Consider the following 21,776-nt stretch of genomic DNA (forward strand, 5'->3'; position numbering starts at 1 on the left):
GGTTATCCACTTGGAGGGCTTGATTTTATAAGAGGTTTTCCTTCACCTCATCTAAGTATGAATCTGCCTGAGCTCTGCTCATATGGAAGGAATTTCTTATCACAGTAAATGGGAAAAGGTATTAACCAGGGCATGACCAGGAACCTGCTGATGGCAGATTGGAGATCGTAGCAGCTGAGGAGAAAAAATATCTACGCAGTCTTCTAATCACTCTTCATTGCTCAGGCAAAAAGAATGGAAAGTGAGGAAAAAGCTTTCAAAGCTCTGCCCTGGGGCAATAAAAGGGGAAACATGTGTGTTTTCTTTGCACCTCTAACCTAAAATACATGGATCTAAAAAACAATATGCATCATAGCAGTGATGTACATGTCTCCCAAACAAATATTATTTCTGATGATAAATACGTAGAAAAATCAAATTCATCTCCTCTAGACTCTCTCCATATTGCCAACTTATTGAAGTTCAGAGACCCAAACTGGACATGATTCTGCCTTTGTGCTCTTATGAATAGTTTGCAATGGAGGAAGACTGCTTTGTATGTCTTCAAAATGACATTTCTTTTATTTGTCAAAGAAAATTTGCCTTTTTTCGCTTATCTGTGGGGGGCTTTGATCTCACTACTTTCAGGTGTAAGTATAAATTTGACAGAGAGGATGTAAATATGGAACTTTCATTATTTACATTTTTCTTAGTTTCAAACAAGTTTTTATCTTTCAGGGGACAGAGGCGTTGCAGAGAATGCCCCTTTCCAAAGTACACAGTAGCTCCCCTTTATCAAGGAATAACTGAGTTATTCTCTGTTCTTCAAATAAATGGTATCTAAAGTGGGACATAAGCACCTAGAGTCAGATTTTCAAAAGGATTAGTGTTTCAAGGGCTTGGCATCTCTGAACAAGGCCAGATTTTTCAAAGAGCCTGGGATACAGAAAGGGATCAAGACTTCAGAAGAGCACAAAGGTCTGTGTAGCTATTGGGACGTGGTTAGTGGTAAAGCTTTTGTCACTTCAAGGAGAGCAGAATTAGGTCAACATAAAGGGTTCACTTACAATGGTTGGGGCAAACAGCTTCTGCCTGGCTCTGCCTTTGTTTATCCTTGGAAAAGTGGAAGGGCAAAGCCAGACCTAGAGCTGGGCCTGCACCAATGCACTGTGCCAGTAGCAAAGGTGAGCAGGCCAAGTTTTAGCATCCTGGAAAATTTTTGCCACACTTAGATGCCCTTGTTGCTCTTGATAACAGCTTCCAAATGTTGTTTTTCTTTAGCAATATACCACGAGTCCTCCCTAGTGCCTGGCTTTGGTCATGCCTAGAGCTGGGAATGCCCTTGCTGTGACTCCACAAACAAACTTCCACGAGCAGGAATGCCTGTAGAGACCCAACCACAAACCACTCAAACATGGGCTGGGAGCTGTGGGGTCCCTCTCTGTTTACCTTTCTGATCCCATCGTGTTTCATCTCAATCACGTGGAGGGTGTAGTTGGTCCTGCGTCCTTTCTCGTTAAACTGAACGTTGCCAGACAATCCTTCAAAACGGACCTGAAACACACAAATATCAATGAAGACAGCAATTTGGTCAGCTTCTCATGCAGTGGTGGTTCAGCAGCAGTCAGAGGGGAGGGGAAGAAGGGTGCTGAGTGCAGTCATTAATCTCAATTCCATGCAGGGGAGACACCATATCTGCCTGAAACTGGGTTTTCACTAAGGCTCACTCTCTACAGCATGTCTGGCCATGGGCACAGCCATGCTCCTAACTAACAATTTCATTTAAAAGCCTTTTCTCTTAAAACTCAGTGGTTTAAAACATAGCACAGCCTAAGAGCTGGATCATCAATGGGAGCCCATCACCTCTTGGGATGTGACAGTGGGATAAATCAGCTCTGAACACCTTGAGTTTGTGGGGTTTTGTATTTTCTAAATCTGGCCTGGAGTTGGGATTTGGTAAAGAATTTGTCAGCTCAAATCAGGAGCTATAAATCAGGAGGAAATACAAAACCATGGCCACAACTCCCAGCTGTCATCTTTTGATAGAGAGGAGTCTATAAGTTATCAAGCAAATTTAATTACCTCTGCACCAGATTAATAAAATCCAACAATTTAGTATTGACATTTGCGTAGGAAGCTTTGAACCATAAATCTCTGCTGATAACACTGCCGAGCTGAAGTGATGCTCACATCACATCCCACACCCTGAACTTCCCCTTGCTGCAAAAGTGCCCAGCCTGGAATGGAGAAGGGCTCCTGGCTGGAATCACTGGAATCACACTGTGTGGGGTCAGGCAGTGGGGACCAGGACCATTGGAAGAAGAATGCAGATTTGGGTTTCTATGGAGACCACCCAGAGAAGTGTTCTCTGCCTTTCCACTTGCTTTACACAAACCTCTTGTCCCTGCAATTGAAATCTTCCCACATGCAAAATGGGGACAGGTACTTAACAGCCTTTTAAAATACCCTGTGATCCTCAGAATAAAGACCCGTGGTGAGGAAATAAGGCTGTATCATGACAGAGAAAATCTGTTATTAATCTGGTTAAACCGTGTTTGTTTTCCAGCTGTTGCAACAAAGATTTGTCATGAAAATGAACATCTGCCAGCATTTTCTGAAGCTTTTTCAAACCAAGACTTATTTCTGGTGGCATTTGGATAAACATGCTTTTCCCTTTTCACAAGACACAACATGCCCATAAAAAATAGATGTGCTGAAAAAGCACCATTGTCTTAAGTACTCCCAAGCCTGTTTTTTTTCACGTCTCCTTTGGTTGTCTTTTCAGGTTCTGACCGATTCTGAAGCTCAGGTCACAGGTTCTTGTGCTTTGTAGCTTTGTATGCACTAAAAGGCAGGTTTACAGCATCAATTTCTTCTATTTGAGTGAATGAAATCCTAATCCTGTGATATCCATGTGGCACTAAAACAGCAAAAGGAATCTCAGCTATCCATGCTGCAGGATGCAGCACAACTTTTCTGTCACTCACCATCCCCTGACAGTAAAGGCAAAACACAAAAATGCAATGCAAAATGCAAAAATGCAGTGCAAAATGCAAAAATGCAATGCAGAATGCAAAAATACAGTGCAAAATACAGTGAGGACTGACTTCAACAGTGCTGAGCACCAGTCAAGTCAGCTGGAGACCTGGAGCATTTAAGCACATTTGGGTGTAAGACATGGGTGGGCATGTGGATCTTTGCTGGGACATCTGGAGCAGAGGGATGCTGTTCTGGCTTTCTGTTTCACAGGGTTAGTCAGCAGTTAGGGACTAGCTTTCTGCTTATTAGATGTGCTGACCACATAATGATAAAAAATAATTTGTTTAAAACTACCATGACCTTTTCAAAGTACAATTGAAACCTTAGGGTGGTGGTTTTAAGCAATATTTTGTGGGCCTTTTCCTGCAAAGAAAGAAAAAAGGTAATTATCTTTGATAAAAACATACATTCTCCTGAAACATGCCAGATTTCTGTTTTTAAAAGAAAGAAGAATACTTGATATTTGTTTTCATTTTTATTTTCATCTTTGAGTCCTTGTTAGGATATTGCAGTGAGGTGTGGGGTCAGTCTATTACCCCAGACAACACAACAGGACAAGAGGAAATGGCCTCAAGATGTGTCAGGGGAGGTTTAATTGGACATTGGGAAAAAATTTCTTCTCCAAAAGGGTTGTCAAGCACTGGAATAGGCTGTCCAGGGAGGTAAGTGGTGGAGTCACCATTTCTGGAAGGATTTAAAAGATGTCTGGATGTGGCAATGCTGGATTTAGTGGTTTAGTGAACTTGGAAATGCTGGGATAATGCTTGGACTCGTTGATCTTAGAGATTCCCCCACCTAAATGTTTTTATGACTCTCTGGTTCCTTCCTGCACTGAACAGGAATAAGGCAATTTGAGAGCTTATTCCAGACATTTGAGTAGTAGCAAGTAGAGAAACCTTTTGCTTTTAAAAGTGTATAAAATTTTAGGCATTAGCAAATGGGAGGTGAAGAGAAAGCACACTGTGAACAGCTGTAAGAATTGCCTTAACTGTGAGTCTTTACAGAAGGGATAACTCAAACCTTCAATCTTATCATAAGTTATTCTATTTCCATCTGCCTCCTTCTTGCTACATTACTAAATACTGGAAGATTATCAAATCCATAGTTAAATTTTTGGCTGGAGGCTTCTTGCCCTGCCTGTTTCAGTCTTTTATTTTGAGCATCACAACTTAACTGGTCAAGCCTTTTTAAAATTATTGTTTTTCATCTGACTTTTGCAAATAGATCTTTGTGTTCTTCACCCAAAGTCACTCCAGTTGAAAAATTAAGACTCTTGAAATTGTTTTAATGAAGATATAAGGAAACTTCAGAGGAGATTTTCCAACACGCAAACAAAATTTTATTTTCTAGCTGTCCTAATTTTGATATCTTATTCTCATAAATTCAATAAAGAAAAATGCTGGAGCAGCTATTGCTCATCAGAAGACTTCCAAGTATTTCATGTTTATTAGGTAACCTATCTCCCTAATGCATCAGGGAGGCTGATTTTATTATAAGGGCTTGGAGAAGCTGTGACAGTGATTTGCCCAAGGTCATGCAGAAAGTCAGTGACAGGCTTGGGAACAAATTGAATCCGAGCAATAAAATCAAATCAGATGCAAGATTTGGTTTTGAAGGAATTGTTGTTTACCAGTAAGCCAAAACCAAATCAAAACAAAATACTTGAGGAACTTTACATATGATACAAATTAACCAAATAAATGTTATTTTTCTTGCCTTCTTCACAGTTAAGGAAAGAAGATGGGATAAGCTATATTTGGATAAGACTGAACTAGCAGTATTTGCAAGGAATCCATCTATTTCTGTCAGGAAAAGAAAGAAAAGTGCTAGAAGTAAATGTCAGTCTTGCAATTTAATGAAATTTTAAAATATTCTACCTTGGTAAGTCTTTGATAAGAGTGAATTATTTTTCTCTCTTGCTGTAAGTTTCACATTGTATTTTTGTTTATTCAAAAATCTAAATTTTATGCAGGAGGAAAAAAGCAAGACTATCAGATTTGAGGAATAAACTACCTAAATGGCTGCTCTTTACACTTTTATGAGTCCTCACAGTATGAAACAAGCTATAATCTGCACTTTGAGAACATTTTGGTGACAGCCAACACATAAGGCAAAATTCACATGCATTCATTAGCAGCCTGGAACCAAAGCTGAGTTCACAGAGAGTCAAATAATCTGCAAAAAATATGGTCTGAGCAGTGTCTTAGGGAAGGGAAAATAAAGAGAGGGACCCTTGATTTAATGGGACAATATTTTGGCTTTAGAACAACAACAGAAGTTAGAGCAGGCATGGTACCATCAGATGGGACCAGCAGCAGATGCTGGATGTGCTGCTCATCCTGAGCAGCTCGTGTTGATGCCTTGGGTTTTAGCTTTTACATTTTTCAGAATCTCTGCTGCATAGTGTGCAACTCTGAAACTCCATGTTAGGTGTTAGTAAATTGTCTTCACAGGGTAATTAGACAAAACAATTCCTTTCTAGCTAGAGAATCAAGGACAGCTGGTACCCAAAAAGCAGAAACAAGGGTGAGGGAAAGGGGGCAAGCCAGGGGGCTGAGACTTCATAGCCTGGGGCTGTGGTTGGATAATTGACCCCATTGATGAACCAAAACTTATAAAAGTGTAAAACTCGTGACCAGGATCCATCTTGGATTTGATTTGGGTGTAGCCAGGCTCTTGCACTGCCCAAGGTGAATCCTTTCAATAAATACCTATTTTATCCCTTTTGCTCTGTGTAGTTTCTGTTCCAGGTCAGCCTTTCCAGGCAGCATATTACCCAGGGGATGTAAGTCAATGGCATCCCAAAGGCACTAACAGTTTCCTACTTGTTTGTCAGAAGGAAAGGAATTTTATTATTTTTTTTAAACCATCAATTAAATGGATTTTAGTTTTAAGACCACAGTTTTCTATGGCTTGCTACTGGAAAGTAGAAAGGCTTGAATTTTTATATTAGAGAATGTGTGTACAGTGCTTTGCAATAATGCTTCATGAGGATTCCCTTGGACTTCATATTGTTGATTAAACAGTAATTGATTTAAAAAGCATATTAAGTGAGGACTTTTGAGCAAATTAAAAGCCAGGCTCTCACACTGTCCAAGGTGGGTCCTTTCAATAAATATCTATTTTATCCCTTTTACTCTGGACCACGAGGATGTCGCGTCTATCGGCTGGACCACAAGGACGTTTGCCATGAGGACTCATCCCATCTGTTTTTAGCTATTCCCCATCCCCTCTTCCTCTCTCTTTAAGTTGTTTCCTTTATATCTCTCCCCTCCATCACCAAACTGAGTTGTTGGCACTCAGTACAGGTGCTCTGCTGTTTGCTGTTAACAAAACCTTTGGTCCCTCGCTCTGTGTCTTTTGCACCCCGAGGTCAAGCGCTCCGCCACGGCCCCCGCCCGCGCTGGCGGATCCCGACAGCCACCAGGCCACCCCTGCTGGCTCCCACCTGCTGCAGGGCCCTCTGGATGTCGATGCCCTGGCCCCAGGGCACGGCGGGGTTGGCCAGGCAGTCCCCGGCGTTGCCGCGGCGCGAGATGTCGATGCGCTGCCGCCGCAGGTTCTGGAAGGCCTCGGCCATCACCCGCACCCCGTCGTAGGTGAGCGCCGACGTGTACTGCAACAAAGCACAGCCCAGGGTGACTTTCCAGCTGCTTGCTGTGACGTCACTGCACAGGAACACTGTACTTCAGAAGGCTAAGGTCTGTTTATTACAACAATACACTCTTTTATACCCTCTACACTGTCTGCGCTTTCTTCGTTGGTCACGATTCGTCAACACAACAATCACTGGTGGAAACATCTCCACTCCTATTCTTCCTTTTCTATAAATACTTTCCACAGATGTGGAGTATTTTTCCTAGTTATCTTCTTTTTCTCCTTCTTCACTTCTTAGTCTCCATGCCAACAGACTTGGTCAGAGAATACCTCTCAAAACAAACCTCATTTATTAACCTCCTCTAGGTTGTACGACATTCTGATGCCATGCGGTTTTTAGCTTTTTTTTGTGCCTTTTATTTGCTCCCTGTATTCTTTGCACATATATTTGTGGCTCTGTGGCCTGTTATACTAGTGGCTAATTTTCCTAGTAATTTTCCATAGCCTTTCCCTAGGCAAAAAACCAAAACAAATTCCAGAGCTCCAAGCCCTGAGAAGTACAAAGCTCCTATGCTGTCTTGGCTCTTCCTAGGAACCAAGGTTGAGAACAACCCTTTGAGATACATTTCATGGACAGAGCACAGCTAGTGTCAATGGAAGGACTCCAAAAAACAAACTTGACCTGAGAAGAAATGACATCACCACTTGTCCTCCTAATTGGTCCTTTTTATCAATTATCTTAATTTCCTAAAACCTACAAAAATGTACTCTTCCCTGTGAAGATAGGTTTTTGTGGACATCTTTTCATAACTACCCCTGAAAACCTTCAAATAAAAATCTGCTTTTTTATTACCTCCTTATCAAAAGTGTCTCGAGTTTCATTTCCAGGTTAAGAAAAAGGCAACACTGTGTTCTCACCTCCTGTCTATGAAATTCAACAGCCTCTTGCTCCATGTAATCTCCACTGCCCTGTTGACTCCTAAAAGTGGGTTTTGACTTTCACAGCTGGGAAATGAAGGAGAAGCTCCTGATTTCAGTCCCTGAAGCAGACTCAGCCCTGAAAGTCATTTACTTGTTACCCAAGCATTTGTGTTTAATTAGAAGCATTGACCTGAACTTTTAAGGAACCCATTATACTGTGTAAATGTGAGCTACGTGAAATCAAGAAACAGGGGACTTTTTCTGGTCGCAGATGGAGACCAGAAAATTCCATCACATTTGGCAAAAATCTGTAAAACATGAGTTTATTCAAGCAGAAACTTGTGCAGAAAGCAGTGTAAAACTCCTGGCAAGAACCATTAGTGTTAACTCTTTTTTCTATGATCACCTACTGATTTAGTTGTTTTCAACTTCCTTAAACTAATCCCAAGGTTAACATTTCTATTGCAGAGTGTTTGTGATAAATGTATTCATTTTCAAATATTAAACAGAAAAAAACAACCTCTCCCTCCACTCATCCCCCAACAGCTTCAGGCCCTTCTGTTTCAGGAATTAAAATACTTTTTCCCTCTGTTGTATACACTGATTTGAAATGCTCAAAAAGAACATCTGGAAAGACTTTATTATCACTGGATGTCTTGTAAACAAGTCAAAGGTTAAGGACTTAATGAGGCTTTTTGTTTTTTACATACTGAACATTATGAGATATTTAATTCTTAGCTTTGAGAGGGTGAAAACAGGGAGACCGAGTGAATACATTAAATTGTTTATTTCTTAGGAGGCAGTAACTGCAGCCTAGTAAAATTAAGACAATGTTAAGGCAAATGGAACAGATAATGTTCTTAATTATATTGAGAGTTTCTCAAGTGAGAATAAGGAGCCATGTGTGATCACAAAGAGGTGAGCACAACTTGAACTGAGCCAGATGGAACCAAATGAAATGTGTTTTTTTATACCACTTGCCTTTGGCCTCTTCCAGTCCACACGTGGATGCTCTCTGGCATCATTATTCCTCCACTGTTGCATGATCCTGGCAGGGACAGTGTCTGTGTAATTCACCAGCTGGAAGCCAGTGACATTGGCTCCACTCTCCCTGAATTTGGTCAGGTCAATGTCCATGAATCCCTGGTGAAGGAGAGAAACGGGAGAGGCTCATCAGAGGAAGACATATCTAGATGGGAAAGAGGAATCCTGCCTATATATGAATATGGCAGACAGCTCAGGAAAAATATCTTCCCTCTGGGAGGAAATGTCCAACTCAAACAACATATCAGTTCCCCAACCATGGTGTGAACTTGCTTTTCTCACAGGTTCTGAGCTGGCCATACCCTGCAGCTACCACCCAGGGACACAAATAATCATATTAACAACAGATCACTTGCAAGAAAGCTAGCAGAGTAATGGAAAAATGTATCCTGAAGAATGCTGGATGAAATGAACAACATTTGTGAAATATAATAAAAAAGTATTTGTCAACCAGCTTTAAATTTTATACAGAATTGTTCACCCAGCTCTAACTTTCATGGACTCTGATTTCCTATCTCTGGATAGGTTACTTCTTTTCAAATCACAATTCATGGGGAAAACCAAATTCTGAACAATGAACTTTCAGCAGATCAGGAAGGAACTGGTTGGTCAGCTTCATAAAGGAGTTGTAATATAAGAAAAACCAGTTCATAGAATTTGCTCATTTGGGAGAAAAGGATGCTTTTCTAGACTTTAGATCTCTAATGAAATACATTTCTTTCATTTCCTCATTGTTCTTGCCCACTTCTGGCTCTCTGGACGTGACGAACACGTGTGCAAATACACGTGTGTATTGATCAGGGCAGCACTGCAGAATTAGTCACCCCTTTGAGTCAGAGGTGAAAAATTAATGAGACACACTGCAATACAGAAGCAGGGGTGATTTCCTGGTGTCCCAGCTTTGATGCCAGCCCTGCAGCCCTGCTGCTGGGCAGAGCTGTTTGGCTCCTTGCAGAGGAGCTTGGACAGGGGCTGTGCCCTCCCTCTGTGTGTGGGACAGGCTGAGGTCTGGTGGTTTTTTTTTTTAGGAACACAAGCACAAGAAGTGTACTCAGTTATTGCACTGGCAGCATCCTCAGCCTTAATGCCTGAGGGGAGATGAATGGGAGCACTGTCACAATGTTGGAGCAGCAGCAGAGCTGGTTTGAGCTCTGCCTTCCCCCTGCCCTGCTGCTGAGTGCTCTCTGCAGCCTCCTCCTCAGGCTGCCCCTGCATTTCTCTCCCTTTCTTATTCTTACACACACCATGATGGTGTGACCTAAAAAAGCCAAGTTACATCATTTCCAGGAAAACCCCAATCAGGTTCCCAAAATTATGCTCTCTGTTCACAGGCTGAGGAGCTAATTAGGTGATCAACTTCCAAAGTCAGGATCGAGCCATTAGATGGAAACTGTTTTGGGAATAGACCTTGCCAGGAAAAGACTAAATTGCCCTCTCACATAAGTGTCAGACTGAGGGAGTCATAAGTGACTCAAAAATGACTTTAAAGACTTTCACACATTTCCTTCCAGCATTTTGTAGGCAATTTGGCATCCACTTACAAGGCTGAAGATTGGATACTGGAGTACAGATGCTCTAAATAGATGGCTTGTTTTGCCTCAAAGTACAGTGATTTAGGTTGAAAGAAAAAAACTGGTATTTTGTGTGTACTACTCCTCAGAATGCTGGTTCAACCCACATCAATCTTGTTTGTAATTGCTGGCGTGGGGGTTTCAGAAAGCCAGAGCTGTGATTAATGAATAGGAAATGCAGCAGGATAATTGTCCCTGATGTCTTAATGCATTTCAGGCCAAGTGGGTTTAGACACAGAGAGCTCCTAAGGTTCAGTAAGAGGGATCTCACAGGTTGCCAACTGGTTATTCATGGCTAGAAACAAATTACACTGACATTTTGCTCCTGGGAGGTACTCAGGGGAAAAAGATCTGTCAAAAGAAACTATCTCAGAGCAGCTTGAAGTTTGTGCAACCAGCTTCTCTTTGGGAGACCTACAAAGGCATGAAGAAAAGTCCAAGCTCACTGCAGAGTATGAATAAGATGACTGGTGTGAATAAGCCCCCTCAGAATGCAGATTTAAAAAGGAAAAGTTAAAAAAAAGTTATGACAGCAGTGATGAGACAGCAGTGGTTGAAAGCACTGTATTTCACTGTTTTCCCTAAACAAAACCGTTCTGAAACTGAAGCAAATATTCAACAGTATTCATTGGGATTCATCTTGCATAAAATTTTAAAATAATCTGAATAGATGGTAGGAATTACTTCTCCCTGAAGATTGCACTAATTTTTCCCAGCTCATTTTTGACATCATTCAGGTTCTTTAAAAAGTGTGGAGACCTCTGAAGATTTTCCAATCATTTAAGGCAGTTGGGACCATAGAGGACGTCATTAACCTTGAAGACATCTTTGCATTTGGCTGCTATCAACAGCTGAAATAATTGTTTTCACCTGTTATCCCTCCTTCACATGCCCCAGCACAAGGACGTTATAGGAATGTTCCTAATTACAAAGGAATTTTAATCACCACACTGAAATCTGCTCAGAGCAGGTCTGGGGAACATGAGAGCCAATGAACAGGGAAATCCAGAGGCCAAATATTTTATAAAATAATTCCCAGAACAGGGGAATTCTTGCTAGCAAACTTATAAACAAAAAGCCATCAAAAGTTATGCAGACTGGGTTTTGAAAATGCTTCTATTGACAAAGTGGCAGCATGAATTCAATATGCTTATCTCTCCTTCTGGAATATCAGTCAGTGCTTGTAGGAAACAGGAGAACAAGAGAATTACAATATTTGCAACTAAAGAAATCATCAATCATCTGTCACTTGGTACTAACTATAGACACATATTGCAAAAAAAAAAAACCAAAACGAGAGCTTTTCTTTATTTTTCAGTTGGAACTATTTGAGAAACAGAAAATAAATTCTTAAAACTTGGCTAAGGAAAGAGTGTAACCCATGACTGAGGGCCAGCAGCTGTGCTTTTGCAGTAATATGTAATATTTTTTGCATCAACTAGTTTGGGAAGGAACTAGCCCAGAAATGTTTCTCTCTGTCATCCAACCAAGCACAGCAAGAAGTGAACAAAGCTGGAAGGATGCACTCCATGTGGTCCCATGGAGTGATCAAATGGTTTTGAAACTGTTTCTAAAATTTGCCAGAGAATGCTGCAAAAAAGCCACTTTGCAGCTACGTTTGGAGCACAGCTCAGGGAAATGAGCTGAGCCCCTGGAATCTGGTTGTGTGTCACTTGCTCCAAGCTCCTGACACCTGAAGCACTTGGGATGTGCCTGTTGGACATGCAGGGATTCATCTCCTTACACAGCACTGCAATCCCCCAGGGAGGAAGAGGAGGAATATGGGAAGTGACACTGCAGCCCCTGGAAAAGCAGGCACAGAGCAGAGGGCAGTGCCAGGCTGGAGGTGCTCCAGGGAGACAGCACTGCTGCAGGCACAGCTCTCCCTGGGCACCATCAAACCACCCCATCACACACCCTGCAGCAGGACCAGCTCCCCTGGGACTGAAATTCACTTCACAAACCACCCCAGCAAACCAGAGGCTGAGGCTTCCTGCCTTGCACATGCCTGGAAAACGCCTGGCTCTCTCCAAATGCCTCTGAACGAGCAGGCTGACAGCAAACCACAAAAATCTGCTGCCTTCCCACTGATGGGCTGAGGCAGCTCCCTCCTCCAGCCTGCTCTGACTCACAGCATCTGCACCACGCTGTTCCAGCAGAGCAGGCTGGGTTCAAAGGAGGGAACTTGCTCTTTAGCCCATACCACAGCTCCTCTCTGCATTAATGAACCTCGCAGAGCAATTATGTGCTGCTGTGAGCAAATAGTATGGGCAGCTATTACAGACCTTTGTGGCTCCAAATAGAAAACAGGACTGGGAAGGGGTTTATCCTCACTGTGCTTTCCTTGATGCATCTGTTCCTTATGCTGTTCTTAAACTGAAAGCAGTTTTCAGCCAGAGGTTGTTTTACTGTCCCATTCGCTGCCTGGGCTGCTGGGAGAGGCGTCAGCAAGTCACACATTTATATTCCTCTCCACTGCTTGTGGGCTCAATCATCAAAGAAAATGCATAATGCAGGAAGACTGATGACTTGAAATGGGCCTCATGAATCCATCTTGATTAAGTGGTCCACGAAGGATCTGCCTGGAAAAGAAAGTCCCTCCAGAAATGAACCAGCTCCTAATTGATGCCCTGGACACTGTGAGGAGCCACAGCAGGAGTGGGCAGTGAAGGCAGCTGTCAGTGTAGGGAGAACCTCATCCCTTTGTGCACGACCCTCCTCAATCTGGAGCTTCACTGGCTTCCCTGTATCTCTCCTTTCACCCTCATGTTTCACTGCCTCACTGTCCTAAACCTCTGCCTCCTCTCTGCACTGGTGACCCTTGGTGGCACAGCCCATGGGAATGCACCCACAGCTCCAGGTTCTCTTTGTATTTCAGAGCTCACATTAACTGCTGGCCCTTTCCCTGCAGGTGCCTCCTGTGATGGCTTTGAAGCTGCAGGAGCAGGGCTGAGCTCTGGGCAGGCTGCAGCTCAGCAGCTCAAACCCACCCTGCAGCCCAGCTGGAAACCTCCCTGTGCTCCAAGCCTCCTCTTTGCCTGAGATAAAGGCTATTAGAGAGTCTCCTTGAAGACAGACACATTCCTGAAAAACAGTGCTGTTTTCTCTCCTCCTGCTGCATCTTCTGAGCTCTCCAGGTCTCCCTCTGAGATTGGCAAGCTCAGCTTTGAATGAGGAGAGGGAAAACCAGCCCTTTCTCTTGAATTGCCTGGGAAGGCTTGTTGGCTGAAGCTAACAGAGCCCCCTCATCCCAGGAAGGAGTATTAGGTTTTTAAAGTCCCTTTCTGTCTGGGATGAAGAGATTAAAGTCTGCTTTTTCTTTTCTTTAATAGGTTGCACACTGAAATATTCCTTTTCAAGCCAAAAGCATTTAAGCAATTCAGCCTGAGCTTGGGTGGGTGCCACAGAAACCTGTGGCAGCCTTGGGAAACTGGCCCAGCTCTGTTGAAATGCATGAGTTGCAATAGCAGACTACTTCCTCATAGCAGATTTTGATTATAAGAAACTTTGCAAAGCAAAATTTTTGCTTCTGAACGGCTGTACATCAGCTGAGTGAATACAAAGTGGCTCCTGTCACTCCAAGGTACACCAGTGACTTACTGCAGGGAGCAAGAAGTGGAGTGTTTCCAGACAGAGCATCTCTAATACACCAAATTATCTTCAAGCTTAACTTCTCCAGTGAAGCATCATTCCTCACTGCCGTCACTTTGTATTGCTAGGGAGGGTCTGTCAAAAAAGAGCCCATCTGCTCCAGTCTTGTTCCAGTGTGCTTCCCAATGGGAGAGGGCTGCTTCTCCTCTGCAGTTATTAATGTGTCAAATCCCATTGTGGCAGCAAAACATGTGAGTCCTCACTGTGATTAGAAGTAAGTGAAGAAAGGGAGAAGAAAGACAGGGGAAGGGGGCACTGTCAGCTTCCCAAGCCTGCAGCTGGATCAGAGTGTTTTGTCCTGGCTATGGATAAGAAATATAGAGAATATATAGAGAATCCAGACTTTAAGCACAAGGGGTGGGAGATGAACAGCAGCTTTTCCTTGGTGCAGCTCTGCAGCTTTTCTTTGTGATGTTTTTTGCCCAATCCTGCAGCTGCAGCACATTGTGGATATAAATGGCCATACACATCTTGTCAGGAGGCTCAGTCCAGGCAGGGGAAGGGATATTCTAGGTGGATGTTTGTGCATTAGAGAGCTTTCAGGGCATGAACTGATTTAAAGGTTTGGGAAATGTCTGTGCAGTGGCAGATGTCATGAATTCAATCAAAGATATGATTAAAGGGCCTGATCACAGTTTACAAGGACTAAAACCATCAGTAATGGAATATTTTGTCTAGCAAACAGAAGCATAAATCTGGTGGAGGAAGCTGAAGCTAAGCATGTTCTGACTAGAAAAGAGTGCAAATGAAGTCACCATGAGGCAGATACTATGGATTTACACATCACCACTTGCAATTTGAGCTGGGCTAATGGATTAGGAGACTGCAAATGGCTGAGGAAACCTGTTAGTTTAACACCATTTTGCTGAAATTTAAGCAAACACATTTTCCCTTCCAATAGCTGCAATATAATCTGTCAGTTATTCACCTGATGCTCTGATTTTTTTAAGCCACAGTAAGTCACTCATGTTTTTGAGCCCTCATTAACCACTGCAAAAATCCTCCAAAGGTTGCTGTTCATATTCTCCTGTGTGGGCAATTTTTGTACCAAGCCAGATAATTTTCTTAGACATGAGACACTCAAATTCAGGCAAAAGTTAATTCATTAATTCATTAATGCTGTGTCTTTTACAATCAGTAATTCAGATGAGATAATATTGTATGGGGTTCTTCTACTTGATAATTTTTGAGTCAGGACAGAAAAGCTGCTTGGAAGTGAAATGCAGAATTTTCACTGATCTATTATATTGTCTTCCTCTGCACAGAAAATTAATTTGTCCCATGAGCCTACTTGCACCAACCTCTCAGGAAGAAGAAAGGTCAAACAGGTATAATTTTAGAACCCTAAAAGTAACTTTTTCCAACAGAAGAATATAATTTTTGCAAGATCAGGCATCTTGTGATCATGCCAGATGAGAAGAAGATGCTGTACACATCCTTCTGGAAACTGCACAGAGCAGGGTTTCAAATCAGTGAGTGATGCACACCTGAGCCTTGCTGACCTTGTTTGTGCACCTCAGGGGCAGAGACAGCACTGGGAGCTCAGGGGGCTCAGATAAACACTGCAGCTTTCTTTTTCCTTTTATATATTCCCTCTTATATATGTATGTATATATATTTTAAATATTATTTAATTTTTATTTATATTATTTCCATTCTATATAAATATGTATATATATTATTATTATGTTATATATTATTATATATAATCTACAATATATACATTATTATTATATAAAATATATATTATATAATTTATATATTAGATAGATATATTAGATAATCATATTATATACATTATATATAATATAAAATATAATATATATTAATTTATTATATATAATATTATATACATTATATATAACAAATACAATGTATATAATTATATAATAAATTATATATATTTATATATAATATATATTATATGTAAATATATTTTTATATTTATATTTTTTTATTTATATTATTTTATATATTCGCTATTTCCTTTACACATGTATTTGTAGCTCTGTGGCCTATTTTATCCATGGCTAAGACAAAACACATCCCAAGGCCCAATCCTATCTTGGCTCTTTCTGGGAGGTGAGGCTGAAAAAGAGCTCTTCAAGGCACATTTTCATAAACAAAGTTTAGTTTCCATCTGAGGGAAGAGGATTTAGAGAGGGTTGAACAGGGGAAATTGCATCACCTCTTGTGCTCCTAATTGGTGACTTTTGTCAATTATGCTTATTTGCTAAACTAATAACACTGTATTCATCCCATGGGGTCATGAACATTTTGTGGACATTTTTCCACAACTGCCCCTGGAGGCCTCTAATAAAGACCAACCTTTATATACTTATATTATCTCAAAAGTGTGTTTTATTTCTAGGTTCCTTAAGGCATCACTGGTAACCTCCACCAGCACAACTGCCAGCAAAGGGAAACTGTCCATGGCCTGACTCAGTGCTGACACAGGTGATGTGGAATGGCACAGCAAAAACTGCTTACCTTCCCTATTCAACACTGTTTTTATCTTTGCTTTTCCCTGCTACCCCTGCCATCAGCAATCTTGTACACTTATCTATTCATCTTCAAAAAAGAAAAGAGCATTTGCTAAGAGAACCACCTGGACTAATGCACCAGGAAAGAAAAAAGAGGCTAAAACACTGTGTGTGGCAGCTGTCTTTCATACTTCATACTCCCTGGCAGGTCACACTAATGTCACTTATTTAATGACAAGGATTTTTCTCTGCCCCAGAGAGCTGATGCTCTCCCACTACTGACAGCAGTCAGCTCCCACATATGGCATAGGACAAACAGATACACAAAGCCAAGGTCATGGGAAAAAAGCCTGAACATCAAAAGAAAGGAATCCCAGAAGTTTCTAAGCTTTTTCCTCTGATGATATTGACTGTATTTTTTTTACCTCTCTGTGGTTGCTAGAACTGATGATCTCAAAGGCTGAGAACAGAGCTTAGAAAAATAAGACTCACAGAAACAAACACTTTTAAAAGTTGCCAAATCTCTTTGAGTTCCAGAGGGGAAGAGAGAGAGAGAGAGATGACTGCAAACCCTCAGTGCCAGTGAACGTGACAAATATCCAGGTTAACTCTGGTAAAAGCTAACTGGGGGAACTCTGATGGGTACTGGTTAAAGAGCAGGATTTCATCAGTTTGCAAAAGCCATGAACAGTGCCAAATTTGGCTGGAGGAGAGGCAGGGATGCTCACAGAAACCCTTCCCCTGGCAGGGATGCTGCAGTCAGACCTTCATGGGATGGGCAGGGCTGGGGAGACAAGACAAGCTGTGTCTGTAGCAGGTATAGCAGGTTCAGAGAAGGATGTCTGCCCATAGCCTAAGGTGCAGAATGGTTTAATTTTGTTTGTGAACACAAAATATTATTGTCTCACCTTGGTAACAGCAATTTCACTGGAAAAGAAAGCTGTTCCTGCTAGGAAATACCAGCTTTCACTTGCTGCTGTCAAATCCTGCTCAGCACTTTACTACAGCTCACCCAGAGCAACTGCTGGGCCAACACAGCAAGGTTAATGCAAAGCAGTGACTCTGCTCGTGGGTTGGCTGTGGCCAGACAGGGAATTCCTCCATCCCAAAATGTGCCTATGGATGTTTTTTTAAAGATCTTATTCAGCCTGTGCATTGCCTTGCAAACTTGTTCTGCATTCTTAATGGAACACCAGTTTGAAGCTGCTGCAGCTGGGCAGAAGTGTGCTGCTGCTTGGATTTTTTGTATGTGTATAGCTGTGAACAAGCATATAGCTAAAAAAAAAGAAATTTAAGTGAGGTTATCCAGAAATGCTTCCCAATATTTGCTTCCAATGTGTCATTTCCATAACCATGCCCCCATTTTTGAATGCCCAAGTAGGTTAGGCAAAAGGCAGGTGTTGAAAGTTCCTCCCCTTGCTCCAGCTAGTGCAGGAAACTTTGTGGCTGCGAAGCTGAGGATTCCCTCGACCTGATCTTCACACGGGGTGGGAGTCCTAAACCCAGGACTGCCTCAGCCAGCACAAAGCACAAAAAATAACTCATTTGGAAACCCAGCACTTCCAGGTTTTAGCTCTTAATTTATTCTCTGAGGACTCAGTGCTCCAGAATGAGCCAGTTCCTCAAACTGGGGCAGTTTTCCAGGCATGCGGGCGCGCACGAGGGCTCGAGTGTGTGTGTCATCCTGGGACATGTCTACAGGGGAAATGGGGGGTGTTTAAGGTCTACCACTATGAGTGTGAGTCAGTGGGAATAAATTACAGCACGCTACACCCTCTGGAGGCTCTAATCCAGCAATGAGATGTCCTCAGAGGAGGGTAAAACTAAACCGTGATCTCTTGGATCAGAGCATTCGCAGCAGGGTTTAACCCTGACAGATGCCAGCTTCTGCCAATCTCTTATAAAATCCCTGGCCATGCCCACCTAGAGAGGCTTGCTGTCCTTTCTTGCTGCCCTGTGGGGTCTTCAGGGCCTTTTTGCCATTCTCCTTGCTAAGCCCATCACCCAGCAGCTCTCATGTGGGTGCAGCACATTACAGGAACTGATTTGGCTTCTGGTGGCTGAACCTGCCCACGTTGTTCTGCCCTGGAAAGGACCTTCTTAACCTCGAGGGATGCCAGAATTTTTTTTTTTTTTATAATTTTCCCATGTTGTCTGACACTTTTTCCTTTTTTTAAGCATTCCCCTCTCTGACTTTTGGCTCTTGTGTGATGCTGGGTGTTAAGGGGCAGGAAAGACCAAAGGTAAACCTTGAATTCCTTTCCCTCTGCTCCTTCTCCTCAGGATCCAAGCTGCCTGGAAAGCACACCAGTGGATTCTGGTGGTTCTATCAGACACTGGGGACCCAAAGCCCCCTCCACTGAGCTGCAGTGGGAGGCAGAATGTCCCTGCAGTGGGGCTGGAGAAATGAAAAGCCTTTTGCTCCAAGTTAAATATTTATAACCCATGTTGGCTGAGTATGCAATCCCTTCCAGCCAGCTCTGTCCTCTCAGCATTTGTGCAAAGGCTGAGAAAACACATTAAAATGGGACAAGTGTACTTATTCTCTGGGTGAAGGTGGGAGAGTGTGGTCTCCTAAGGCAGAGGGAAATATCCTTCAAATCTCCTACACCTGAGTGTTCAGTTCACCTCATGCCTTTCATGCATTTACCCTTATGAAACTGTGCAGAGTGAAAAGGTGACAATCTCATTCAGCCTTCCATGTGGGTGTACATAAAATTGCACAGGCACACTCACTCCAGTGACTCCAGCTCACTTTCCTGCTTAACTTTAATGAAGGGCCTTTCATAAACATCCAGGACCTGGGTTATGGAAAATAATAATTTTTTTAAAATTAGCAACTGAAGTTATTGGCTGCTCTGTAGTTTTGCATGTCTCCCCCTGCACAAGGTAACATTTTTATCTCTGTAATTACACGGTAGGCAGCCAGCACAGGGTGCAGGGTCAGTACAGGGCACTGCAGGGTAATGATGTGGCCATTTTTGCCTGGTAAATTACAGAGTTATCTTGGGACTGAGAAAAGGAGAAGGGCAGCAACTGCTTGACTAATTGGTAGTTTAAAGTTTAATTACCCCGGGGCTGACGTGCTGCCTCCCAGATGCAGCTCTGTGCTGAAAGAACAGGTCCAGAGCCTGCCCATGGCTCAGCATCTCCTCCGTGGGTGGACACATCTGGGGAGGAGCTCTGCTGTGGAAAACCTCCATTTCTATCTCTCACCTCTCCCCTAATCTCCCTAGGTGTTGGGAAGAAGGATTTGACAGGGAGGTTTCATAGATATGTATGTATAACAGAAAGATCTTTGTATGTAGAATCTGAAGAAGGTATAGAAATGATAGCAAGTTTTGATATAGAAGAAAAGAATTGCTGAGCCAGTTTTACTGGGTAACTAAGAAGCCAAATGAGTTGGAAGGGGCTTTTATGACTTAAAGCAAAAGATAAATCCACCTCAAACAAAAGAAGTTTTTACCAAGTAGAAAGATTTTCACAAACAAACAAAAAAGCCATGTTGCAAGTAGAGGAAAGCTCTCAGAATTTTCCACTGCAAGAAAACTGAAAAACAACTTCTAGCTTAATCTGTAACACATTAACTTTTTGTGATTGGAAAATAATAACATAGATATGGTAATATCAGTAGTTATGATAGGCTATAGGTAATAGTACAGGTATTGACTGTTGTCATGTTTTAAGATGCTCTGTAATGAAAAGTCTATAATGCATTGTAACCAGAACTAGAGGAAGCTTTTCGAGAGCTGTGGCTGTCAGGCTGTGGGCTGGGCTCTTGTCACCCACGACCTGTGAATTGCTGCACCATTTGGGAACAATAAACAGCATTTTAAAGAGCCCGCCTGGAGTTCTGCATCCCTCATTTTAGACTTCCACACCTCGGCAAAGAAATTTTCCATCCTCCTGTGAGACTTGCTCAAGGAAGATGGTCCTACCACTGCCCAGTGCTGCTCTGTCCTCAGGCTTTAAAGAGAGAATCCTCTCCTTAAAGAAATCTTTGCATTCAGTTCTGTCCCTAGAGCCATGACAGTCAGATTTCATTTAGCACCGAGGGGGGAGTGGTAAAATGACTTTGGTCTTCATCTGTCATCCAGCCAAGGTCAAACCACCAAAAAACAAAACCCCAGCACACTTGGAGATACCCTGCAGATAATCTTAGTGGTTCAAGAGAGAAAACTCCACAAGGACAACACAGCAAAAGAATTTGTTGGTTTTTTTTTTTACCTAAAAGGTGGATGAGAAAAAGGTGCACAGCTCAGCAATTACAAATATAAAGATTTTAAAAACTGTGAGATAGTAAAAAACCCACCAATTAGGGAAACTCACCATATTTGCCAGAATGTAGTGGTACCCATTCCCATTCTTTTCAAGCTTGATGATCTGCAAGATAAAAACCAAGGATAATTAGCAGAGACCAACTAAGGAAGAACTTCAGTTATCTGAGTTATGTGCCCTTTCTCACTCTTATTTTTCCTTGCTGAGACTATTCAGCTGTGAGCAGAAAGACATAGCAAAAGAAAAGTTCCCAATTTTATTAGAGGATGGCCAGAGCTTTCACACATGATATCTCAGCAGCAAATCTGAGACAGGACAAGATCCCCAAGAACATTGTACAGGCAGGGAGAGAAAACAACCAAACCAAGCTGTTTCCTACAGACTAGGGAGAGGAAAAAAAAGCCTTAACAAGATTTGTATTTCAGATACCAAAGGAACAAATAGGGAGCTGGAATCTGTGTGTCCTGTGAATGCAGCTGAAACATTAAGAAGGACTAGAGAGAAATCTTGCACATCCTCCAAGCTACAACCCCTGCTGCAAAACTCTGTCTGGGATAGAGAACTGGAAGCTTAGGTTATGGGTAAATTTTTCTGCTTTAGTGCACCAGTGTAGTTTCAAACTACATCCCCAGAATGAAGCTGTTTGGGCAAGACACAGAAGATTCCCCTGCATGTTCATTGAGATAATTGATAGATTCATATGCATGGTGTCCCAGTATGTGTGCTTTGCCACATACTCCTTTGTCCCTGACACTGCAGAGTCAGGTTTTTATTTTCCTTTATCGACACACTTGCTTACCAATCTGTAACAACTGAGTTGTTCTATGTTAGCTGTAAAAGTTTCCCTTTCTTTTTCCTTTTCCACCTGTTGCAGATTTGCTGTGACTGGAGGGAACAGAGGCACTGATTAGATGGCCCATATCTTTTTCTTCCCTGATTTAAAAAGAGTACAGAAAGAATATACCTAAAAAGTCTATTATTCTTGCTGACTCAATTTTTTCAATGAAATTCAACTCTATTGATTTCCAGCAGCACTGTTAAATTCTTACTAGAATGACTCTAGTTTACTAGAGTCAGATACCATCTGCATTTGAGCCACTCTACATGCAGAAAGAAGAAATTGGGAAAAAAAGGCCCAAACCAACATTCCCTCAAAGCCTGTACAAACATGAGATTTGCCAGTTTCTGAGAGAACTGTGCTGCTTCCATTAGG

At 42.1% G+C, this 21,776-nt stretch overlaps 1 protein-coding gene across 3 annotated transcripts in view; it reads right to left on the reverse strand.

The window, feature by feature from the left end:
• The window catches only part of GRIA1 (glutamate ionotropic receptor AMPA type subunit 1), a 121,215-nt gene that overhangs the window by 39,487 nt on the left and 59,952 nt on the right, over window positions 1-21,776 (reverse strand). For all 3 annotated transcript variants that reach the window (XM_056502603.1, XM_056502604.1, XM_056502602.1), the window contains exons 5-8: window positions 20,615-20,668; window positions 8,518-8,679; window positions 6,467-6,634; window positions 1,429-1,533 (exon numbers count right to left, since the gene is read on the reverse strand). In XM_056502603.1, the coding sequence (XP_056358578.1) occupies window positions 1,429-1,533; window positions 6,467-6,634; window positions 8,518-8,679; window positions 20,615-20,668 (489 nt within the window). The remainder of the gene's footprint in view (window positions 1-1,428; window positions 1,534-6,466; window positions 6,635-8,517; window positions 8,680-20,614; window positions 20,669-21,776) is intronic.

The sequence above is a fragment of the Oenanthe melanoleuca genome, chromosome 13, assembly GCF_029582105.1.
Source record: "Oenanthe melanoleuca isolate GR-GAL-2019-014 chromosome 13, OMel1.0, whole genome shotgun sequence".
NCBI classification, from domain to species: Eukaryota; Metazoa; Chordata; class Aves; order Passeriformes; family Muscicapidae; genus Oenanthe; species Oenanthe melanoleuca.